This window comes from Microcebus murinus, chromosome 2 (assembly GCF_040939455.1).
Source record: "Microcebus murinus isolate Inina chromosome 2, M.murinus_Inina_mat1.0, whole genome shotgun sequence".
NCBI classification, from domain to species: Eukaryota; Metazoa; Chordata; class Mammalia; order Primates; family Cheirogaleidae; genus Microcebus; species Microcebus murinus.
In genome coordinates this window covers 19961425-19985101 of record NC_134105.1, presented here as the reverse complement: position 1 = coordinate 19985101, position 23677 = coordinate 19961425, and the positions used below count along the sequence as shown (strand labels likewise).

The 23677-nt window shown below is 47.2% G+C and overlaps 1 protein-coding gene across 4 annotated transcripts in view; it reads right to left on the bottom strand.

The window, feature by feature from the left end:
* Positions 1-23677, bottom strand: part of EPB41 (erythrocyte membrane protein band 4.1) — a 204283-nt gene that overhangs the window by 179448 nt on the left and 1158 nt on the right. For 2 of the 4 annotated variants that reach the window (XM_075995880.1, XM_075995889.1), the window contains exon 1: positions 3246-3455. The exons of 1 other annotated variant lie outside the window; for it this stretch is intronic. Coding sequence is in view for 1 of the 3 variants with exons in the window: in XM_012750476.3 (XP_012605930.1) it covers positions 19998-20011 (14 nt within the window). In the remaining 2 variants the exon portion in view is untranslated. Of the gene's footprint in view, positions 1-3245; positions 3456-19997; positions 23480-23677 lie in introns of those variants that run through there. One more of the 4 variants, XM_012750476.3, reaches the window with a different exon arrangement.

Genomic DNA, 23677 nt, shown 5'->3' with positions numbered 1-23677 from the left:
AGCTATGATGATGCCACTGCACTCTAGCCAGGGCAACAGAGTGATATCCTGTCTCAAAAAAATAAACAATGTAAGCCCTATCACTCACATCAAAAATTACAGACCACATATTTAAAGATCACAATCTGCTAGTAAGCATATCAAAATACTTCCAGAGAATTCAAGAATCCTATGGCCTTTAGGCAACTTTCCTCACAACCTTAATTCTGAAACTTTCTTAGGAACAAGAGGAAGGAAACCAAATAGCATCTTAAGCAGACTCTCTCATAATATGAATTTATTTAAAATTAAGGCTATTCGAGAGGATCCCTGGAGCCCAAGAGTTCCAGGTTACAGTGAGCCATGATTGCAACACTGCAATCATGTGGGCAACAGTGTGAGACCCTGTCTGTAATTTTAAAAAAAGACCATAAGCTAAGGAATAAGATGGAAGGCTAACTCTGTAATTTCAAAAATGTAAAACTCAAGCTGTGCACAAGAAAAAAATCACACTGGTGAACTCTAAATGTGGGTCACAAATCTGCAAAAGATAATATAACAGGGGAAATATATAGATCATATCTCAATAAAATGTCACAATCACTTCTTTAGAAGAGAAAGGAATCATTTAAAATCACTTGTTAATTTAGATACTGCTTAGAAGTGTTTCTTAAGGCAAAAAGAAAGGATATAAGATTAAAGCACTTTTAAATATGCAAAGAGGAGGATCTGTTTATTATTTCATTATTATTCAAATATTATATCATGTTATTTTAAATATTATAAGGGTAAGCCTACTTTAAAACATAGGTTTATTTCCCATATCTACTACTTGTACACAATAAATATCATTTGGATGTTTAACAAATATTAAAAATATATTTTTAATATTAGAACCACAAAGAAAGCGAACAGGTGCAGAAAACAAGTAAAAATCCACCTAAAAGACTTCCTTCTATTAGCTTAGTCCACTGGCAGACAGCCAGAGTTTCCAAGCATTAAACTTGTCAATTGGTGAAGTTTTTAGCTCTGTGTAGAATGGAAGCCTAAAAAGTTTGTTTAATCTACTATCAGCCATCATCCACCACTAAGGGCTACACACATCAATGGGACACATAGGATCTAAATCCTTTTAAGAAACACCATTTAAAGAAAACTCAATTGGTTGGCCATACTAATGAAGTTAAAAAATAAATTCAAAACAAAACAAAAAATTCCATCAAGCTTCTTCTACATAGGATACATTTCCCCACACTTTAATTTACCAATATATGGAACATTCTTCAGGTAAGAGAACTGAAAAGAGTCAGGAGGAATATGTATGACAAGCATACAAGGAACCACATGGCCAAAAGCACAAAGATGGTAAAGCACAGGTTATTACTGAGTAATTCTATTTGGTTGGAGAATATAAGGTGGAAAGGTAGGTTGGGGCCACATTGTACAAGAACTTACCTATAAGATATTTGGTATAAAACACTGATAGAAATGTTGGGAGAATTTTGGTGAGACCTAAAGATTAAAAACATTTATTTCTAAGTTTGAATTCATTATACAAGGGAAAAATTATAGTTTCCTTAGTTGAAGAAATCAGAATCAGAAGGTTAGCACTCTGAACTTGGGTTCAACAATGCCCTCACTTTTAATAGTGGCAAAGATAATACTGTACTTGTTTCCCTAGGTATATAAATAATGCCTAGCTTTACATTAATTATAGGCTTCTTGTAGAAAGCACTCTGAATTAGCTACTTTGATTCTAAGGCAATCTGATGTTCAGTTATATCTATTTTTAACCTGCCATTTATTGAGCACTATATGCCAAATATTGTTGTGTACCCTACATGATTTATATTAATAACATCCAAGAAACTAGTTTACAAAACCAAAAATTTTGTAGCTGGCAAAGAATTTACTGTGTTTTCGATCTACAGAAAAGGAAAATAAAGAGTACAAGTTTCCATAAAAAGTAAGGGTTAACACTACACTAACAAAATTGGGAGAAGAATTATATACAGAATATATATCCTGCTTGATTAAAAGGATCAAACCAACTAAAATTTTTGCCATAACTGAGAACACAGAAAATAATGAGCAACAGCATTTGAGTACAGTATATCCTCAAGAGAGTATAAATTCACTATAATAATATCTAAGACACAAGACAGAACCATTTCTTGCGATTTTCCCTAAAAACAGAAAGGAACAAAATAGCAGCTGCGAAATCACCCAGACTACTAAAAAAAAGCTCAGCATCTCTTAAAAAAAAAGGGGGGGGGGGTAGAGGATGGGGGACTATCTCCTAATAAGCAATACATGCCAAAAAACAAGTCTCCACGGACTAGTCATTTATGGTAGGGTACAGTTAGAGAAACAACAGGATGACAGTCGCTATCAGGTGACCAGAAACCAATCCGTCAGCAATTTGCTTCACGTGAGATCACTTTCTCAGTCAAGAGAATGCCTGTTCTTGGGGAGAATGACCCTGTTTTGGCAAAACCTCCCCAGGAATAATGGCCTGGTGATGAATCTCAGAGGGCGAGCCTAGCTGCGGTCTCTCCACAGGTACGGCAGCCCAGCAAGCACGGGGAAATATTTCCAAGCCGACAGATGCGCGAACTGAAAAAGGAGGTCACGACGCTGAGAGAAGAGATTTAACCCCTTGCTCTCTGGGAGCCGTGAAGACGCGAGGAGTAAGCATTTGAGCCCTCGGCTTGAGGAAATTGCTTTTTGTCACTGATGCAGGTGTCTGTGGCGGGAAGGCCTTCAAAGTCCTGCGAGGGCTCCCTCCACCCCTGGGATTCTGCCTGATTTCTCCAGACGGCCCAGCTCCCTCGGCATGAAGGAATCGCTCCGCGGCTGCACCCAACACCTTCCCGGACTGAAACCTGCAATTCTCCCCATTTGGTTTCCTTCCTAGGCTCCTGCCCGCCGCACAAAGATTGACAGACCTGAGGGGACCGATTTTCCTTCGTCAAAAATACACCCCACGCTTAACTTTTAAACGCTTCCCCGACGCAACCCCTTCCCCTTTCCTCAGCAGCTTCCCGCCCACCTCTCGCTCCTCAGGCCGCGTCCCGGCTCAAGCCCCCGGCGCCCCGGCGTGCGCACGAGGCCCCTCAGCGGTAGAGCCCGCGCCCCCGGCCCCGGGCCTGTGGGGGTCTGAAGACAAAGAGGCTACGGCGCCGCAGCAGCCGCCAGGACCGTCCCCTCGGGGACAGCTCCAAAGCCCCCGCCCCGGCTTGCGCGCCGCCGCCGCCTCGCCTCACCAGTGGCTCTGGGGCCCTGGCTCCCGCGCCCACCGCTGCTACAGCCCGACGAACAATGGCAGAATGAGGCGCTGGCGTCCGACGCTCGGGCCCTCTGCGGCTCGCCCGCTGCTGGCGGACTGACTAAATCCACCAGCGGAGAGAGGGAGGGAGCAAGCTAGCGAGCAGCCCTGGCGCGCGCCCTCCCGCCTTCCCTCCGCAAGGCTCGGCCGGCCCGGCCCGCAGCCCGCCCGCCCGCGCGCGCCCCTCCCCCTCCGTTCGCCACAACATTGTAGTAAATTTCTATTGGGCCGCGCCGGAGGGAAGGAGGGGGCCGGGCCCGCGGCCCGTCAGCCCATTGGCTGAGGCCAAGTTCTAGAGCCTCTTGTTTGCCCCCTCCCCTAGGCCGGTAAGGAGAGGGGAGGGGAAGTAAAAAGAGACTAGGCAGGGGGCTGGCCGCGTGTGCGCACGCGCAAGTCGAACCCGGTCTGGGTGTTCCGGGCTCCAGCAGCACCCACGTGGGGAATGAGGCAGCTAGTGTCCCGGCCCAAGGTGAGGTCCTTTCCTCCCGGAGGAGGGCCAGGTAAGAGGCCGAGATTTGGAAGCCTCAGGGAAAGCAGAAATCACTTGGGGGCTACTGCCAGGCTACCGCAACTGACTGCCCCTAATGCACCTAGTGACCTATGGTAAGTCACTGAGCATCTCTGGGCCTCGGTTTCCCCTATACTAGCTTGATCGTCTCTAGACACCCTTCCAACCCTGACATTTCGTGAGACTTTACCTTGCTCGCTAGCTGTGTAAGGCCTGAAGTGGAAGCTAAGTGTTGAGGCTGAGCCAAGATTTCACCTGTCTTCATTTAAGGGTCTCCTAATTCCACTTTGGCACTCTAAAAATCATAAAGACCTAGCTTCCGAGCTCTTGTCTCCAGATGAACTTAGGCTTACTCTGACAATTGCCTGGTGTGCATTTATTTCCCTCCAGAAGTGTCAGAGTCGCCTTGACCCTTCATACTCCTTGCCAGGTTGGTGTCTGAACAGTATCTGAACAGCCTGCAGCCCCACAGAGCAGAGAGAAGGCTGTGTTTTAAGCATGATACCTATAAGGTAAGATAGGATCTGGTATTTCATTTTAGAGATGGGGAAACTGAAGCAGAGAGACTTAGAACTGCCAGGATAAGAAGCCTGGCAATCTGACACCAGAGCCTGTATATGCCAGCTATACATATTATCACAGCTTCCTCACAATCTCAGCACAACCTCCAGAAAGAGATAGAATGGGTTCAATTCTTTTTTTGTTTGTTTTTCTTTTGAGATGAGGTCTCTCTCTATCTTTGCCCAGGCCGGAGTGCAGTGGTGTCATCATAGCTCACTGCAGCCTTGAACCCCTGGGCTCAAGTGATCCTCCTGCCTTAGCCTCCTAAGCAGCTGAGACTATAGGCGTACACCACCATGCCCACCTAATTTTGTTTTAATTTTTTTGTAAAGATGGCGTCTCACTATTGCCCAGGCTGGTCTCAAACTCCTGGCCTCAAGCGATCCTCTCACCTGGGCCTACCAAAGTGCTAGGATTACAGGCGTGAGCCACCACCTCAGCCTCAATTCTTAGTCTGTAGTCCTCCCTAATGTTTGGCCTACTCTGTGCCTCAGATTGCAACCCTATAAAAGGGGATAATAATAATTCTTACCTCTTAGAGTTACTATAAGAATTAAGTAAGTTAAAATATGCAAAGAGCTTAGAGCAGTGCCTAGCTCATAGTAAGATCTATATAAGTGTTATTACTGCCATTCGGAGACTAAAATATGGACTGAGAAGGGTGGAGCACACAATTGTTTTCAGCACTGACCTGAGCACATTACATAAGTTATCTATTTGAAACATCATAAAAGCCCTTGAAGACCACCAGACTACCTTATCTAAAAACTCATGCCCTGCTTTAACTTGCTTCATAGCATTTACCCCTATTTGACTTTCTACTATTTATTTATTTATTTATTTATTTATTTATTTTCCATCTCAAATGAACTGCTGCATTCTAGACCCACCACGATGCAGCCTCAGGAGGGCTGGGACTTTGCTCCTTTTGTTCATCTCTCAGAACAATGAACACTCAATATTTGTTGAATGAAGGAATGAATGAATTGTCCCCATTTTACATATAAGGAAACCAAGTCTATGTAAGGCCAGGTGACTTGGCTAGGGTCATTCTGTATGCTAAGGGTGAAGCACCTGTTCTTAAATATACTCCACCCCACGCCCCACCCCAGCATGCCTCAAGTCCTCAGGTTCAGCCATGCTTTTGATTTGAGGAACTCTAGTCCTACCACCTCTGTGCCTTGTAGGCTTCCTTCACCTACCAGAGAGTGAAAGCTGGTACCATGAAGGATGAATACTGAAGATTAAACACTAGACAATTCTCCACCTGCACTACTACCATGTTATCCAGCAAATTCAGATTCATAAAAATCAGTATTCTCTAAGCCATGAAGTGCTAGCCAATAGCACATCATATTTAAGGATGCTGGTTGGATGCACAGAATATGTAGCATTTAATAATTGTCACCCTATTTGCCACCAAACTTGTCCATAATTATTATTAAAAAAAATAATAATAATTGTCACCCTGAAAATAAGTAGAGGTCACAGGCTAGCGGGAAAAGGCTAGACAGAAAGCATGAATATACCACTTTTAAATTCAGAGTGCCATGCAACACCATACCAAAATCTGTTGGCCCATGCTTTAGAATCTGAGAGACCTGAATTCCGATGCTGGCTTTTAGTTCTTAGTCTGGAGATGAGAGGGCTTTGTGAACTATAAAGTACCATCCACACATGAGGAATTTTTGTTATTAATTAGATATATACTGTCACCCGTTAGGCTAAGTGCCCTGTCTCTGAGTGTAGCTGGGCCCATCACATAGTAGGAGGTAGGGGTATAAGTAAGATGGCCAGTTTGAAGGCAGAGAAACTACCCTTACCCCTGTGTCCATCTGCCCTCTCAGACTTCTGCAAACCAGACATCCAGTCCCAGCTTAACCAGCAGAGGCTGCCATTTGGTACCAAGGGAAAAGGTCCAAAGCACCATCTCTGAGGCTAATTGCCTAGGCTGAAACAGCTCCGCTCCATGCTTATGTCTGGGTGGCGGCTGTGCCATGCTCCAAGGCCCAGGACCCAAGATGGGATCTCTAGGGGCCATCTCTATCTCGCCTGCCAGCTGAGCCCACACTACCTCCCCACTCCAGCCCCTTCTGTTCCTTCCTAGGGAATACAGGCCCTGTTAGCCCCTGCAGCGGTCAAGGACACTAAGCAAAAAAAAACAAAAGGGAAAAAGACAGCATGAAAGGGTCTTAATCCTTTCCCGGTTGCAAACTGAGCTCCAGTGAAAGCAAACACCAGCTGCACATAAGAGAATGAAATTAGATGGTGAAATTAAATGGTGACCAGTGGGGAAGACCAGGGAGGGTAGCTGAGGCCTCCGATGACCTGGAAGAGATGAGATTGGAAGAGAGCAGGGGTAGGGTGGGGAACAGCTGGAGTCTGAACCATACCCAAATCTGGGACGTGGGCGGATTAGGGACACAGCTGGCCTGAAGCCCCAGTGATAGGGCACATGGAAAATGTTTGTCTTTTGTGGAGGGTGGCAAGAGATGAAGAAGGCTTTGAAAAGCTGGGCCCACCAGCAAAGTGTTCTGAATAGTACTATTGAATAAAAACTAATCCTGGTACTAAAAGTACATGAAGAGTATGGCTTTCCATCCTGCCCATGATCATAAAATTGTAGACATTTTATACCTTTTAAACACAAATGACAAATCAAACAAGCTATAATGGGATAGAAAGTACTGTTCTTACATTGGAATGCCTTTCTAGGGGATTATTTTTACTAGTAGTACTTGAATTGTTCATAGAGAATTTAGAAAACATACTTAAGTAAGAAGGAAAAAATGTAAATCACCATAAAGCTGCCAAACAGAAATAACTACTGTCAATATTTTGGTGGGAGACTTTCCTCTCTAGTACTTTTTCTTACACATGTACTTTTAAATTTATACATACTAAATTAAATCTTACGGCCGGGCGAGGTAGCTCACGCCTGTAATCCTAGCACTCTGGGAAGCCGAGGCAGGAGGATCGCTCGAGGTCAGGAGTTCGAAACCAGCCTGAGCAAGAGAGAGACCTCGTCTCTACTATAAATAGAAACAAATTAATTGGCCAGCTAATATAGAGAGAGAAAAAATTAGCCGGGCATGGTGCCGCATGTCTGTAGTCTCAGCTACTTAGGAGGCTGAGGCAGAAAGATCTCTTGAACCCAGGAATTTGAGGTTGCTGTGAGCTAGGCTGACGCCAAGGCACTCACTCTCACCTGGGCAACAAAGCGAGACTCTGTCAAAAATTAATTAATTAATTATATGAAATTGCTGATTTTATAGGTTAAAAATGGTCAAATATCAGCAATTTCATGTCTCAACCTAATGCTTTTCAAAATGTAGACCGAATTGTTTTAGAAGTGACTTTTTTCATTTAACAAAATATTGTGAACATTTTTATCATAATTTTTAACAGTGCTATCAAGTGGATAGCATAGGATCATAATTTAGGTAATCCTATTGTTGGACATTTAGATTGTTTCACATTTTTCTCTTTTATAAGTGATAATTGACATTCCTTTATCTAAATTATATCCATGATTTTCTTGAGGATGCATTGGCTGCGACATATATTTTTAAATTATAGCACACCAGGCTGCCTATTTCAGTCATATTTCTGATAAAGGCAAAACAAACCAGCAGTTGCAGTACTTTTGTACAATTACTTTTCTTTTATATCTGAAAACACAGACCATGTTTTGACCTCTTTTATAGAAGGCACTTTGCTTATAAAAATTGTCTTAAGGCCGGGCGCAGTGGCTCACGCCTGTAATCCTAGCACTCTGGGAGGCCGAGGCAGGCGGATTGCTCGAGGTCAGGAGTTCGAAACCAGCCTGAGCAAGAGCGAGACCCTCGTCTCTACTATAAATAGAAAGAAATTAATTGGCCGACTAATATATATAGAAAAAATTAGCCGGGCATGGTGGCACATGCCTGTAGCCCCAGCTACTTGGGAGGCTGAGGCAGAAGGATTGCTTGAGCCCAGGAGTTTGAGGTTGCTGTGAGCTAGGCTGATGCCACGGCACTCATTCTAGCCTGGGCAACAAAGCGAGACTCTGTCTCAAAAAAAAAAAAAAAATTGTCTTAAAAAGTTTTCTGTGCACAGTAAAAGCAAAAAACTAAATGTGATTAAAATCAATAGATTGTAAGGTATACATTAGGATTGCCATGGAGACATGCTAAGTAAGAGACAAGGGGCAGAAAGGAAGGAAGTTGAAATTATAAAAGTGGACCTGGTAGACAGTTGCTAAGGCATTGCTTTACGCCTCTAGATTCACAAAAGGTGAGAACTGGATAGGCCCTTGTAGATCATCAGATCCAAGCTGCTAACTTTTAAACAGATTGGGAAATAGGTCCAGAGACTAGAAGGCCCTTGCCCAAGGTCACACAGCACAGTGGTGGCAGAGCCCACACTTGAACTCAAGTCTTCCAACCCCTACACTACAGGATTCCGTTCACTACCTTTATCCAGCTCCAGCTACATTGTTCTCCAAAGCTGGAGGCCATGCTAAATTCTACAGCCATAAAACCTAGGAATATCTGAGCTGGAAGGGACCTTAGAGATAATCTATTATTAAAAATAATAACAACCACATTTATGAGGTATTCACTATGTGTGGTGCACTTACTAAGGGCTTTAGATACATCATTGCATTTAGTTTCATAGCATCCCTGCAAAGTATTATTAGCATCAATTACAGTTCAAGAAACTACAGCTTAGAAATGTTAGGTGATCTGCACAATGTCACGTGGCTTAAACTAGGTCTGTCTGATGCCACTGTCTGGCCACTGATGCCACTGTCCTCTTATATACTGCTTCCATATCACTCTCAGGAAAGCAGTTCAGAAATAATATGAACAGGCAATACTAATATCTGAACCAAGACCCCAGGGCAGGCTTCCTCAAACTACAGCCACGTGCAGACAGCCGAGGACATTTATCCAGCTCACTGGCTGTTTTAGCCACAGCTGTCTGTCCTGCTTAGCAGCCAACTCATCCTGGCCCCACAGTGCGCATGTGTGGAATGTGCGCTGCACTCTCCAACAGCCTTCCAATGGTCTGAGGGACAGTGAACTGGCCCCCTGTTTAAAAAGTTTGAGGACCCCTGCCCCAGGGAAAGGCTGTTGTGGCAGCTTCTGCTTATAGCCCCGAGGCATTCAGGTAGAGACCCAAGGATCTGACCTCCCGTGACCCTCCCCAGCCCCTTCTCTTACCAGCTGGAGTGAGCCTAATAACCCTGAGCCAGCAAAGCCTCCAGCTCACTCACTTTAGCCTACTAATTCCCTCTCCCTAAGGGGGGCGGGGGGGAGCTCTCAAGTCCTAGACGGTTTCCCAAGAAACAGAGAGGAGCTCAGTGCCATCTGCTAGTTGGCACCCTTCTAAAACTGGTAGTTAGGCCAGGCACGGTGGCTCACACCTGTAATCCTAGCACTCTGGGAGGCCAAGGCAGGAGGATCACTTGAGATCAGGAGTTTGAGACTAGCCTCCGCAAGAGCGAGCCCCCTCTCCCCTGTCTCTACTAAAAATAGAAAAAATTAGCCAGGCCTTGTGGTGTGTGCCTGTAGTCCCAGCTACTTGGAGGCTGAGGCAGAAGGATTGCTTGAGCCCAGGAATTTGAGGTTGTTGTGAGCTAAGCTGATGCCATGGCACTCTAGCCTGGGCAACAGAATGAGACTCTGTCTCAAATAAAACCCAAAAAACCGGTAGTTAAAGTCAGCCTGGCCCAAACCTCACCTGGGAGAGGGACAGGACACAAGAGAAAATATAGGGAAACAGAGGGCATTAGGCACCCAGAAATTGCCATATTTGACTTGCCCCAAGACCCTCCAAAGCTGCTGTGGCAGGACAATTCCTGAGCTGCCCATCAAGCATTCAGCAACTGCAATTTCCAAGACTCCCAGTGACTGGGAACATTTAGTAAAGAAGAAAGAGATAATAAAAGAGACTACAAATAAGTTACAGCTTTGGCTCTGCCATAAATTCACAGTGTGACTCTGGGAAAATCACTTACCCTCCATCAGCTCAGCTGCCATAACAAAGTACCATAGATTGGGTGGCTCAAACAACAGAAATTTGGCCAGGCGTGGTGGCTCATCACACCTGTAATCCTAGCACTCTGGGAGGCCAAGGTGAGAAGATCGCTCAAGGTCAGGAGTTCGAAACCAGCCTGAGCAAGAGCGAGACCCCCCATCTCTACTCAAAATAGATAGAAATTAATTGGCCAACTAAAAATACATAGAAAAAATTAGTCGGACATGGTGGCACATGCCTGTAGTCCCAGCTACTTGGGAGGCTGAGGCAGGAGGATCACTTTGAGCCCAGGAGTTTGAGGTTGCTGTGAGCTAGGCTGACACCATGGCACTCTAGCCAGGGCAACACAGTGAGACTGTCTCAACAGAAAAAAAACAACAGAAATTTATTTTCTCACAGTTCTGGAGGCTGGAAGCCTGATATTAGTGTGTTAGGGTGTCAGCATGGCCAGGTTCTGGTGAGGACACCCTTCCTGGCTTGCAGATGGCCACCTTCTTGCTGTGTCCTCACATGGCAGAGGGAGGGAGAGAGCAAGCTCTCTGGTGTCTTTTCCTATCAAGGCACTAATACTATCATGAGGGACACACCCTCATTATCTCATCTTACCCTAATTACCTCCCAAAGGCTCTATCTGCAAATACAATTACATTAGGAGTTAGGGCTTCAACATATGAATTTTGTGGGGACACAAACATTCAGTCCTTAACACCTTCTCTGGGGTCCCATTTCCCCACTACTCAAATGGAGGTAGCCATGCCTACCCAGGCTGTCTCACGGGGTGGCAAGTAGGATCAAATGATGTGGGGGGTACAAAAGGGTTCTGCAGATTACAAAGCCCCACACCAGCACCAAGTATGATTTTTATTTTAAATCTGCTATCAACCAAGGAGAAAGAATTCTCAACCCCAGGGCAAATCCTCCCTGGAAGAGAGGACACAATGGTCCCACCTTTCTTCATCCAACAAACATTTATTGAGTACCTCCTTTGGGTAGGCACTGGGGACCCCCAGCGTGAATGAGTCTAGTGGCACAATAATAACAATCATCATTATGATCTGGTGAGAAACAGTAATGATGGGTGACTGGTGAGAAACAGTAAAAAGAATGTGAGCTTTTGGGTCAGGCAGGACTGGGTTCAAATCAGAGCCCCACCACTGAGATGCTATGTGAAATCAGTCACTTCCCCTCCTTTCCTTATCTATGAAGTGGAGATAATATTAATATGTACCAACCATTGTACCAAGTGCTTCATATACAATATATCACTGAATCTCTACAACAGCCTCTTGAGAAAGGTATGACTATAAGTCCCATTTTACAGATGAGGAAGTAGAGCCTCACCCATATCTATCTGGCCCTACTGCTAGTATTCTTTTTACAGTTTACAGATTGCCTGCATTTCATAATAGTCATTATAATAGTACCAGCAAAGATGTGCAGAGCACTGGATGTGTGCCTAGGTACTTTACCTGCATTCTCTTATTTAATTTTCACAACAACCCTATGGAGTGGGTACTATTTTAGCCCCATTTTATAGCTTTGGGGACTGAAGTCAGAGAGGTGAAGTAATTTGCCTAATGTCACACAGCTAGGACAGGGTATACTTGGGAAGTCAAGTGTGTCTGACTCCAGAACCCAATCCCTTGCCTACCATACTATCTCACCTCTCTTCCCTAGTAAGGCCAATCAAGCATCTTTATCTCTGTTTGACAGATGAGAAAGCTAAGGCCCAGCAAGAGGTAGTGACTTGCCTAAGATCACCCAGCAAGTCAGCAGCTAAGCAGGGACTTAAACCCAGGTTCCTGAGTCTTAAACCCAGAGTTGTTTCCTCCCTGAATAATACATGAATCCTGAGCATCAAAAAATGCCCCTGTCCACTGGACATTTGGAAATCCTATACCTAGTTCCCCAGGGGTTGTGGGGAACCCCCTCTGCACCAGGCCAGGCATAAAGAACCCAGAGTGTGGGGGAGAAACCTTGGCAAATTCCTGTCTGGGGAAGACAGCAGTTGAGCTGGTGACCCACGTGCATCTAGCCCTGGGCACCTCTGTCTTAGCCTCCCCAAGTCATGGGCCCAGAGCTGGGAAGAAGGAGGTTCCAGAGGAAGCTGTTCTAGGCCTGGGCTCCCACTGCCTGGCACAGCTCTCTGCTGTGATTTCTGCTGAAAAACAAAAAGCTCAATCCTTTAGGCCTAAGTGCTAATTACCAATAATGACATAATAACCATTGTGGGCCCAACAGCCAAACAGCCCCAACTAGAAATTCTGCATAGCTCAGGCTCCGGAACAAAAGATTTGGGCACTCCAACTGAAACTGATGCTCTGGCAGAAAATATCAGATGCAAACGGGCCTCAGGGTTGACCCAGCCAAAGTATTATCCAGCAAATGGAGAGGATGATGACCACTCACTCTCTCCTTCATTCATACATCTATTTATTGAGAATCTACTATATGCTCAACATGGTCTTAGAGCCAGAGAGGAGAAGAGGCTTCATTTATTCATTAATTCACTCCACAAATACTTATTGAGCACATACTATATGCCACACACTGTTCTAAGTACAAGGGATATAATATTGAACAAGACAGACAAAAATCACCATCACCACTGATTTTACATTCCAATGGGGTGAGACAGATAATAACCAAATAATCAATAAAATATAGCATGTCAAAGAGTGATAAGTGCTACAGAGAAAAATAAGCAGGGAGGGCAGTTGGGGAGTGCCAGGGTTGGGGGAAAGAAAGATGTTACAATTTTAAATAGGATAGCCAGGAAAGGCCTTACTGAAAAGGTGACATTTAAACAAAAAATTTAAAGACATAATAGAACAAGCCACAAAAGTATTTGGGAGGAGAGTGTTCCAGGCTAGAGGATCAGCAAGTGCAAAGGCCCTGGGGTAGAAGTGCGCTTGACGTGGTCAAGGACTTGCCTGAGATCATATATCCATTCATTAAGAGAGCTGAGGGGCTTGGGGAAAGTAATCAGACACAGACTAATCACCCACTGTGCATTTTAACTCTTTTCAACCTTAGGACAATTCTGGAGGTTTTTTGCTCACTATTCTCACCATTTTACAGACGAGGGAGTGAGACCCAGTGAGAATGGACAGGTGTGTCTGACTCTAGCTTCCTGCTGCTTCCCTACTCCTCTAGTCTCTGCCCTATGGAAATTCTAAATATTTATTGAGTGAATGAGTGAATGAATGAATGAACCCTGTACATTTCTCAAGCCCTGCCTTCTCAATGAACTATGTCCTGACTGGCTTCTACTGATTTCTCTCTATTGTCTCTGTTAATCATAGAAATAACAACAACAATAATTCCAGTGTGTCAGCTACGGACTGAGTACTTTACACAAATTATCTAATTTAGCCCTTAAGTAATCCTAAAAGAAGGTGTTAGTGTTTTTCCCACTTTATAAGTGAAAAAACTGAAACTCACTGAGGTAAAGGAACTTGTGAGAGGTCCCACAGCTGGTAAATGGAGAAGCTGGGATTTAAACGGAGGTCTGTCATCTCCTAAATCCCTATTTTTAATCCTGTAGTATTAGTAGAGACCTCTGACGTCAATCCATCCACTTCCTTTTACTAAATCAGAAAACAGGCTCAGGAAGGGCAGGTGATTCACCCAAGATCTCGCCGCATGAAGAGCTGGGAGGGCCGGTGTTCCCTCCACTCTACCGCGTTGGGGCTATGGACCAGGTTTTCTCCTGTAGGCCTATTTCCCAGCCTCTGCAGAAGTCCTGGAGTCATCCTAGCTTCCTGAGGACAGTTCCGAGGAGCTCACAGTCCACCTCTGTCCCCGCAGCCTAGGCCTGGGTAGTGCAGGACCCTTCCTCCTCTCTGCTCTTCCAAAGTGCCTGCAGTGGCGTTGATCAGAGGAGGCTGCAGAAGGAAACCTGTCTTGGGTGAGGCCAGGGTGTCCCAGCCAACAGGGAGATGGGAGGTGGGGAGGGGAGCATAAACAATGCTAAGCCTCTGGCTTTAAAACTGGTTTATCAGGTGTCATTTATTCAATAGAAACTATATCAAATACTCCCTGTCTCTAGACCGGGAAAGGGGTAGGGCAGAAGAAGGTTCTTAAGAGGCAGCAGCTCCAATAGTAGCTACATGCCATTGAGGACTCACACTAGGTGCTTTCTCTACATTATTGTTGATCCTCACAGTAAAATCACCACCATTCTACAGTGGAGGAAACTGAGGCTCAGAGAGGTAAAGTGACAGCCAGGGTCGCTGCACCCATTTTTGCACAGCCATTCATGGGACAGTGCAAAAAGGGTCCAGAGACCTGGGTTTATACTGTGTGACCTCAAGCCATTAGGCACCCACTGTGATTTGAGGGTCCTGTGTCTGTTTTGAAAGAGATTTGGTGGCCAGCATCTGTTGTGTGATCCAGGAAGCTCAAAGATCCAGCCCTGCCTCGACCATGGGGCCTCCAGCAATATGGGACATCACACTTACTCTCTTCCAAGCACCAGAGAAAAGGGCCTGATTATCAGCTTCTGCGAGGTGTAGGGGAGTAAAGCCAAATATTTTCCAAATATTTCCCTGTTTCAGGGCTGCTGCTTGCTTTGGCCTCCAGCCAGGGAGGGGACTCTAGGGTAGGGGGTAGGAGGATGCCAAGGCCTGAGGCCAAGAGGGGCAAGGGGCAGGAGGGAGCCAGCTGGGCAGTGGGCCAGGACCCCTCTGGAGACTCAGTCTTATTTCTTAATCTTTCCATTCCTTTGTTGGCCAGAACAAAACGGCTGCCAGGAGAGGCAGTGGGTGGGGCCGAGGAGATTGAGGAGTCCAAATAGTGATGATTCAATTAGAGCTCCTTTTCTTCAATGGGTGACCATTACATGTAGACACTGGGCCAGGCCACTTATAGGGATTATCTCACTGAAGCTTCCACCCTTCCCTGTGAGGAAGGCCTGCTGTGCCCATTTCACTGAGGTGGAGACTGAGGCGCAGAGAGGACAAGTGAGTGCCTGAAGACCACATGGCTTGTCAGTGGCAGGGCTCTCGGGGAACCCAGGTTGCTGACTCCTGGGAGAGGCAGCCCCTAGGTCTGACTCAGGTGGTGGTGAGGAGGGGAGAAGGCAGGAAGGTGGGGGAGGGGCAGGGTGGGAAGGCGCTGGCAGTCAGGACAGGCAGCTGTGAGGGTGCAGTAAGGAGAGGGGAGCCAGTGACCATCCCCAAAGCCCTGCCTGATGCGGGCCCTGCTTCCCCGTCCGGCCTCATCTCCCGTCACTGCCTGCTCTCCCTCTGTGCCCCAGCCATCCCAAACACAGCGCCCCTCTCCCCTGAGCACAAGCCTTTGCGTATGCTGTTCCCCATACCTAGAAGAAGGTTGTTCTCTCTACTGCCTGCCTAGAGAGCTCTTATTCATCCTTCAAATCCCAGCACAGCTCTTTCTCCCTGATGCCTAAAAAGAGTTAACTGCCTGCTCCCCGGGCTCCCTATTGAGTCGTGGTTTGTGCTCCCTGAGGAGTCACCTTTGTGCCCCAGGAGTGCTCAATAAATGTTGTCTCTAGTTCCATTTTATCACTGAATCTTTGAGGCAGGCAAAACAGGTTTTTTTTTGTTCTCACTCTCAATGCAAAGAAAAGGAGGGCAAGAGAGAGGGAGTGACTTCTGAGGTCACACACACATTCAGTGACACTGGTAGGCCTAGAAGCAGGGCTTCTCTGCACCACCCAGCTCCTGCCTGGCCTCCACCCCAGGGAGGTCTCATCCCTTCCAAACCCACCAGGGTCACCACAAGGATACCATAAGATAGGAGAGTGGCTCGCCCTAGTGTCCACCTCAGACACTGCCCGGGGAGCTGAGGAGCAGATGAGTGGCTCCCCCACCCACCTGCTCTGGCTCCTCTTCCCAGATAGGTCCCTCAGCCAGAGCACCCCGTGGCCCTATCACCCCCAGACTCCAAGATCTCACTCTCACCTCTGTCCTCTGCTTTCTGCCCACTGCAATTCACTGTCATGTCCAGCTGGCTCTGCCTCCTGCACAGACCTCACATCACCCACTGCTCTTTGTCCCATGGCACAGTTCCTGGCCTGATATCTCAGAATCTCTTAGCCAGACAGTTGCCCCTTCCTCCCTGTTTAAAATCCAGTGGCTCCCCATTGCTATGGGTCAAGTCCCTCTAACTCCCCTGAGCACCTATCTCTAGCTGTGTTCCTCCAGGTACGGGTCAAGGCCCTGTACCTTGACACGTGCAGTTCCTTCCACGAGGAATGTCTTTTCTCCTGCTCTCTGCCTAAAAACACCTATTCACACTTCAGTGCATCAGTCAAAGGTGGAGTTGGTGGTTTCTGTGTCCTTTTAGACTCAGAGATTCCTGGGGGCCAAGGACTACACAGATTCTATCTCTGGGCCCCATGCCCAACACAGGGCCTGGTGCAGAGTGGGCATGAGTAAAAGCAGATGACTAGAAAAGGGATGTACATTCTTACTTCTGTGAGGCCACCTCCCTCCCTTCACCCTGCTGGTACCTTTAGGAACCTATCAGACTAGGTTGCTATCCTCCTATTCCCAACAGTTCCCTCTCAGACCTGGTCTCTACTATCCCAAGAGGGACATCTTTATAATCCCAAAATAATACTCATAATTATAATAACAATAACCATTACTACCATTTATTGAATACTCACCATATAACTCATTATTTAATCCTCATAAAAACCCTAAGATACAGGTAGGTTCTTTTATTATCCCCATTTTACAGGTAAGGAAACCGAGGCTCCAAGAAGTTTAATCTCTTGCCTAAGGTCATATAACTTGTCAGCAATAGATACGGGGTTCAAAGCCAGGTCTGCCAGGATAGGCACTGTGCTGTCCAGCCTTCTCCCGCTTTCTATTATCTCCCCTCTTCAAAACTCTTAGAGTACCAGGCCTGGGTAGGGGGTGCAGTATGAGTGTGTGTTCAGTGAATTTACCCATTCAACAAACACCCCGGTAGCTCCCACCAGGCCTGTGCTGGGCAGTAGAGATGGACAGAGAGAACTCAGATGTAGCCTCTGCCTCCTTGGAGGAGATAAGAGCATTTGCTGCTAACAGTTTGGGCCTTGGAGTCAGCAGACTTGGGTCTGAGCCCCAGCTCCACCCCTAAATAACTGTGGGTGCTGGGTAACCCACTTTACTCACCCAGTCCAGTTCCAGGTCTTTCATCCTCTAAGTGGGGATGATAATGTCTACCTCAGAAGCTCACTGGGAGTACATGAGATACTGTGTTCAAAGTAGCACATATACCAACCTGGGCAAGAGCAAGACCCCGTCTCTACAAAAAAATAGAAAAAGTAGCCCGGCATGGTAGCACATGCCTATATCCCAGCTACTCAGGAGGCTGAGGCAGGAGGATCGCTTAAGCCCAGGGGTTTAGGTTTAAGGTTGCTGTGAGCTATGATGATGCCACTGCACTCTAGCCCAAGAGACAGAGCAAAACCTTGTCTCAATCAATCAATCAATCAATCAGTAAAAAGCAGCACAGGCCGGGCGCTGTGGCTCACGCCTGTAATCCTAGCTCTTGGGAGGCCGAGGCGGGCGGATTGCTCAAGGTCAGGAGTTCGAAACCAGCCTGAGCGAGACCCTGTCTCTACTATAAATAGAAAGAAATTAATTGGCCAACTGATATATATATATAAAATTAGCCGGGCATGGTGGCACATGCCTGTAGTCCCAGCTACCCGGGAGGCTGAGGCAGAAGGATCACTTGAGCCCAGGAGTTTGAGGTTGCTGTGAGCTAGGCTGACACCACGGCACTCACTCTAGCCTGGGCAACAAAGTGAGAGACTCTGTCTCAAAAAAAAAAAAAAAAAAAAAAAAGCAGCACATAACAACCAGCCCAGCATATAAGAAACAGCCAATAAATGGCAATAATACATATGATGACTAGAGCTTCTCAGGAACCCTAGGCCACGGTGAGATGTCATTCTCCAGAGCCATCTCTAGAACCTCCCCAGCCAGAGCTGAATAGTAATATTGATAATAATGCCTAATCTGCCCAATTAAACAATTCTTAAAGGGAAGTGTCCTTTATTAACCCTCTTTTACAGATGAGGTGACTGAGACAGAGGTTTGTTACTGAACCAAGTCACACAGCTAAGGGGTAGCTGAACTGGCACCTCCACTCAGCTACTTCCACACTGGGCAGAGCCCAGCCCCTGTCCCAGGGCCCTGGCCAGCCTACAGGGAGTCCAGGGACTCCTGGCTTCTAGATTCTAGTCCCAGCTGGGTGGGAAGTTAAAAGTGGGAGAAAGGAGCCAAAAAAGAGGGACACTTAGTTCCCTCCCAGAACAAGCCCAGGGCTGGGAGAAAACCAACAGTTACCAAGTGAGGCCCTGTGCTGGGCACTTCTCATTGGCTCCTTCCCACACCCATGTAGGGAAAGTGTAATATGTATGCCATAGACGAGGTTTCTAAGACTCAGAGAGGTTCATGACTCGTCCAAGGTCATACAGCTAGGAAAGCGGTAATACCGGGAGGGCAGAGTCTCTCTCCCCTCCCACTTTCAGCCCCAGACCTTCCCAGCCACCCTCTTTTCTGATGAAACCTAGAGGCCCTGCCACTCCCTTTCCAGGAAGCCCAGTTGCCCAGGCCTCTCGCTGCTGATTGATACCTGCTTGGTACATAGCCCCTCACTCAGTTCAGAGGACCCAGAGCTCACTTTAACACAGCCATGGCCCCCAAGAAATTCATAGTCTAGTAAGCAATTAGGGACTCATGTTCACTGAACCCCTATTATGTTGGACACTTTATATCCATTAGCCATTTAATCTGATACAAAGCACACTGATAGGTGCATAGTAGATGCTCAATAAATATCTTTATTCATTCAGAAATATTCACTGAGCACCTACTATGTGCCACTATATCCTAGGTGCTAGAGATACAGCAATGAACAGATGAAAAAAATCCCTGCCCTCAGGGGGCTTCCATGAATAAAAGAAAAAAATATATTTGTGTCTCATGAGTATTTTTTTTGAGACAGAGTCTCGCTTTGTTGCCCAGGCTAGAGTGAGTGCCGTGGCATCAGCCTAGTTTACAGCAACCTCAATCTCCTGGGCTCAAGCAATCCTCCGGCCTCAGCCTCCGAAGTAGCTGGGACTACAGGCATGCGCCACCATGCCTGGCTAATTTTTTCTATATATATTAGTTGGCCAATTAATTTCTTTCTATTTATAGTAGAGACGGGGTCTCGCTCTTGCTCAGGCTGGTTTCGAACTCCTGACCTCAAGCGATCTGCCCACCTCGGCCTCCCAGAGTGCTAGGATTACAGACATGAGCCACCGCACCCAGCCTCCCACAAGTATTAATATTCTCATTTTACAGATACGAAACTGAACAACCACCCAGCTGTAAGTGGCAGAATAAAGATCCTGTTCCAAGCCAGTCTGCCCCAAAGACCTTTGCATTTTATCATGTGACAAAAACATCACCACCTAGTATGTTAAGGGGCAAGAGAGGAGTTGGCCCTGTTTGTGGTAGGATCCTAACTTCAAGAGAGTGTCCTCTCTCAGCACTTTCTCCTTTACACCTCCCAGTGGCCTCAGAGACACAGGACGTGCATTAGAATCAGCTCATGTGGCAGCCATTAAGTCAAACCAGTACTCACCCAGAAGCAGCCATTGGGGTCAGACAGCCAGTCGGAGAGAGGCCATGGAGACATCACCAGTGGAGGAGCACATGGAAGCAAAGGACAGCAGTGAGACACAGAGCACAACCCGCAAACAAGGTCTTTGGGGCCCCCTCTTGAGCAGGGCCTGGCCAGCAGGGAACCTTGCCCTCCCTCTGCCTCTGGGGCAGGCACACTCCTAGTCAGTAACAATCTGATAATCTACCCTGAGCTCATCAGGCCTCCCAGTGCCCAGCCCACTAGAAAGTGGGACAAACATTAACTGAGCACCTACTATGTGCCGGGGGTTGAGGATACGGCCTAAAGAAGACAGACACGGTCCCTGCCCTTAGGGAGCCTCCAGTGCAGTGAGGAGGCAATCATGTAAATATTTCTAAATTATAACTGTGATGTGTGCTTCAAGGAGGAGACTTGAGAACTTGGGCAAATCCTGATTTACAGCTCTACTATTTGTGACATTCAGACCATTTTCTAAACTTCCCTATGCCTCATTTATTTATCTGTAAAATGGGGGGAATATTATTATAGTATCCACCTCACAGCATTGGTGTGGGAATTACATGGATTAATATATGTAAAACATCTGGAACAATGCTTGGCACACAGTAACATAAGTATTAGCTACTATTATTACAGGGGGCTACAGGCATGGGTTTTGGAGGGACTTTGCATGGGTGAAGACACCACCTACCTGCCAGAGTTGCTATAGGGACTAAATGAGACAATGAGAGGTGAAATTGAACACCGAGCCGGTACATGGTAACTACTCAATAGATGGTGGAGTTATTCTTAGGGCTGCTCTCCAGCGTCTCAACAAGGGGCAGTCAGAAGTGTCCCCCCACCACAAACACACACCCAGAAGTGCAGCTTTGGGCTGAGAGAGAACCAGCGGCCACATTCTCACCTGGTTCTACAGATGTCTCATCTCCTTTAACCAGCACAGTAATCAGGAAGTGGACAAAGGAGAAATTATCACCAGTCCCACTACAGATGAGGACAGCGAGGTGAAGGGATTCCTCTCTCTGTGTCTTTGGATCTGTCACTTCACATCTCCAAGCCTAGTTAAGTGGCTGAGCCAGGATTCCAGCTCTCAACTGCCTGGATTTTGTTCTCCAGGCTTTCCCTTGATTTTTCTCCTCAGTCTCTGTGGTACGACTGCACAGCCCCAGACAAGCCTTTGAACTTCTCCAACCTCAGTCCCTTCATCTAAAATAGTTGTTGTCCAACAGCTAGCCCAGGATCCAAGCTGTTCCTGACCCAGCTCCTCCTTTACGGGCTTAGTCGCTGACACCCCAACCTCTCCTCTAACCCCTTACCTGGGCTCAGCCACTATCCCACAGATCAGGGAATGTCTGTGCTCACTTAAACCCATGTTTTCCAGATGGGGAAACTGAGGTACAAAATTGGCTACATACCCAAGGTTGCCTTGCAATGCCCAGCTCTTACACCTGGGCAGTAGTTGGGTGGGGCTGGCCCTCTGGGGAAACCCCTGGTGGGCCCTGACTTGCAAATTGCCCCCTCAGCCCAGGGAGCACCTAGCATAGGTGGCACAGCTGTTCCTCAGCTAAGGGAGCCTGAACATCCCAGAGCTCAGAGCTTGCTCCAGCAGGGATCAGGCAGTTCCACAGGTAAGGGCTGAGCAATGTGGGTACCTCGGTACCCATGGGGTGAAGGCTCTCCCACTTAGTCAAGTCTGGGCTTTAGAGTTGAACCTAATTTCAAATCCCAGCTCAGCTACTTTCTAACCGGGTAACTTTGGTCAAGTCTATTCAACTCCCTAAACTCCTACAAAACTGGGATAATGCTTCCCTCATGCGATTGGAAGGATTAAATGAATTAGTGCTGCACATTAAAGGCTTAGAACAGAATGCTGTGTACAGTAAGTACTTAAGAGGCAGTGGTTCTAATTATGATTAGAGAACACAGGCCAAGAACAGGACTTATGGGCCTATCAAACTCAACCTTGATCTTGCCCCATGGGACGAGGATGGGGGCTAAGTCCCAAACCACATCCTGAGGTTATAGTCATGGGTATTTGAAGATCTGTAGAGACTCTAGGTGCATCTCCCCTACCCATTTCACAGAAAGGGAAATTGAGACCCAGGGGAAAAAGCGATAGGCCCACAGACTAAAAAGGGGTAGAATCCTGCCCTCTTTAAAAAGCATCAGAGTCTTGGGCCCTGGGGAAGTTCTGAAGCCTCTCCCCACCCCAAGGGGACTGTCATACAGACCCACTCTACAAACCCCAAACAAATCTCAAGCCACCATGACAGTGAGCACTTTGTGAATATCCCATTCAGCTCTGTGACTGGCAAACCTACACATGGCACACAGTAGGTGCTCAGGAAAGGCTTGGGGAATGACCCAGTGAAATTCATCTCTGGTTCTGTACCTCTGCTCAGGCTTCCTCTCCAGGGGTCTCTCCTTGCACACTCCCTTTTCACTCCCATCCCAGCCTCTGTCTCACCCTGCAGCCCAGGTCTCATCAGCTGGGCCAGGCTCTAGCCAGCAGAGCTCTGGGCCTCCGTGGGGCCTGCACAGCGTCAGCATCTTCCCAGCCAGACTGGGATGTTCCTGCCCAGGACAGCCAGCCAGGCTCCTGGCCAGGGTCCACTCTGCAGAGAGGCAGCTCCACCCACTGGTCTAGGAGCCCTGGGAGCTTCTGTTGGATCCTGAGGCCAACAAGAGGGAGGCCAGCCTGGTCTAGGTGGTGCAGGGATGGTCCAATCAGGAGACAGCCAGGTGTGGGGCCTCTTTGCCTCAATGAGTGCCACCCATACACCCAGGAACTCCACCCGTGTGCCATGTTGCTGGGACCTGGCAGGCCCTGTCCGACTGTTCTGTATACACAGGGGAAACCTCAGGGCTTCTCCACACCATTCCCTCCTTAAAACACTCCCACTGGCCTGCTCTCAGACTAGTTAACCATTCTGGTCACTGCATACTCATTGATTCACTTGATTCTGCTAATCTAAGCTCTGGATTATTGTCTGAGAGGAACCTAGGGTTCAGAGAGGTGAAGTGACTCATGCACGATCACACAGCAAGAAAGTGGCAGGGTCAGGATTCTAATCCAGTTCTGCTGCATCCAAAGCCTACAGGGCACTAGATGTCCCCATCCCCCTCTGCTCCCTTTGTTCCCAAACCTTCTGCTTCCTTCTGCAAAGTCTCCCTTCCCCCATTCATAGTTAGAATTGATAATTTCCACCTCACAACTGCTATAACACCTTATTTACAGTTATTTCCAAGGTGTCTGTCTCTCTGACGCTCAGGAGGGCCTTGAAGGCAGGGAATGACTCCAGTTAAGTGCTCCTTAGACCTGACAGTCTGTCACTTCTGTCACTATCTCCCCTTGTCTCATTTGCAAAAGTCCCACAGGCCTCTTCCTGCAGATCCCCTCCCCACCTTCCAGGCCTATAACTGGCGTGGAGGTGGGGAGCTTACTGCAGCTCCTAGGGCTCTCAGCCAGCGCTCTGGCCCCTCCCTGGCCCCTCCCTCTCCCCTTCAATAGCTCCAGACCTGACCCTGACTTGAATACCAGGCAGCTCTCACAGGGACTCCCAGTTGCCCTAAGCCAGCCCCAGCCAGGCTCTCTCCAAGCCTCCTCCTTCTAGAGAAAAGGGCTCCAGGGGCAGAAAAGGGGTGGATTTTGCCCTAGT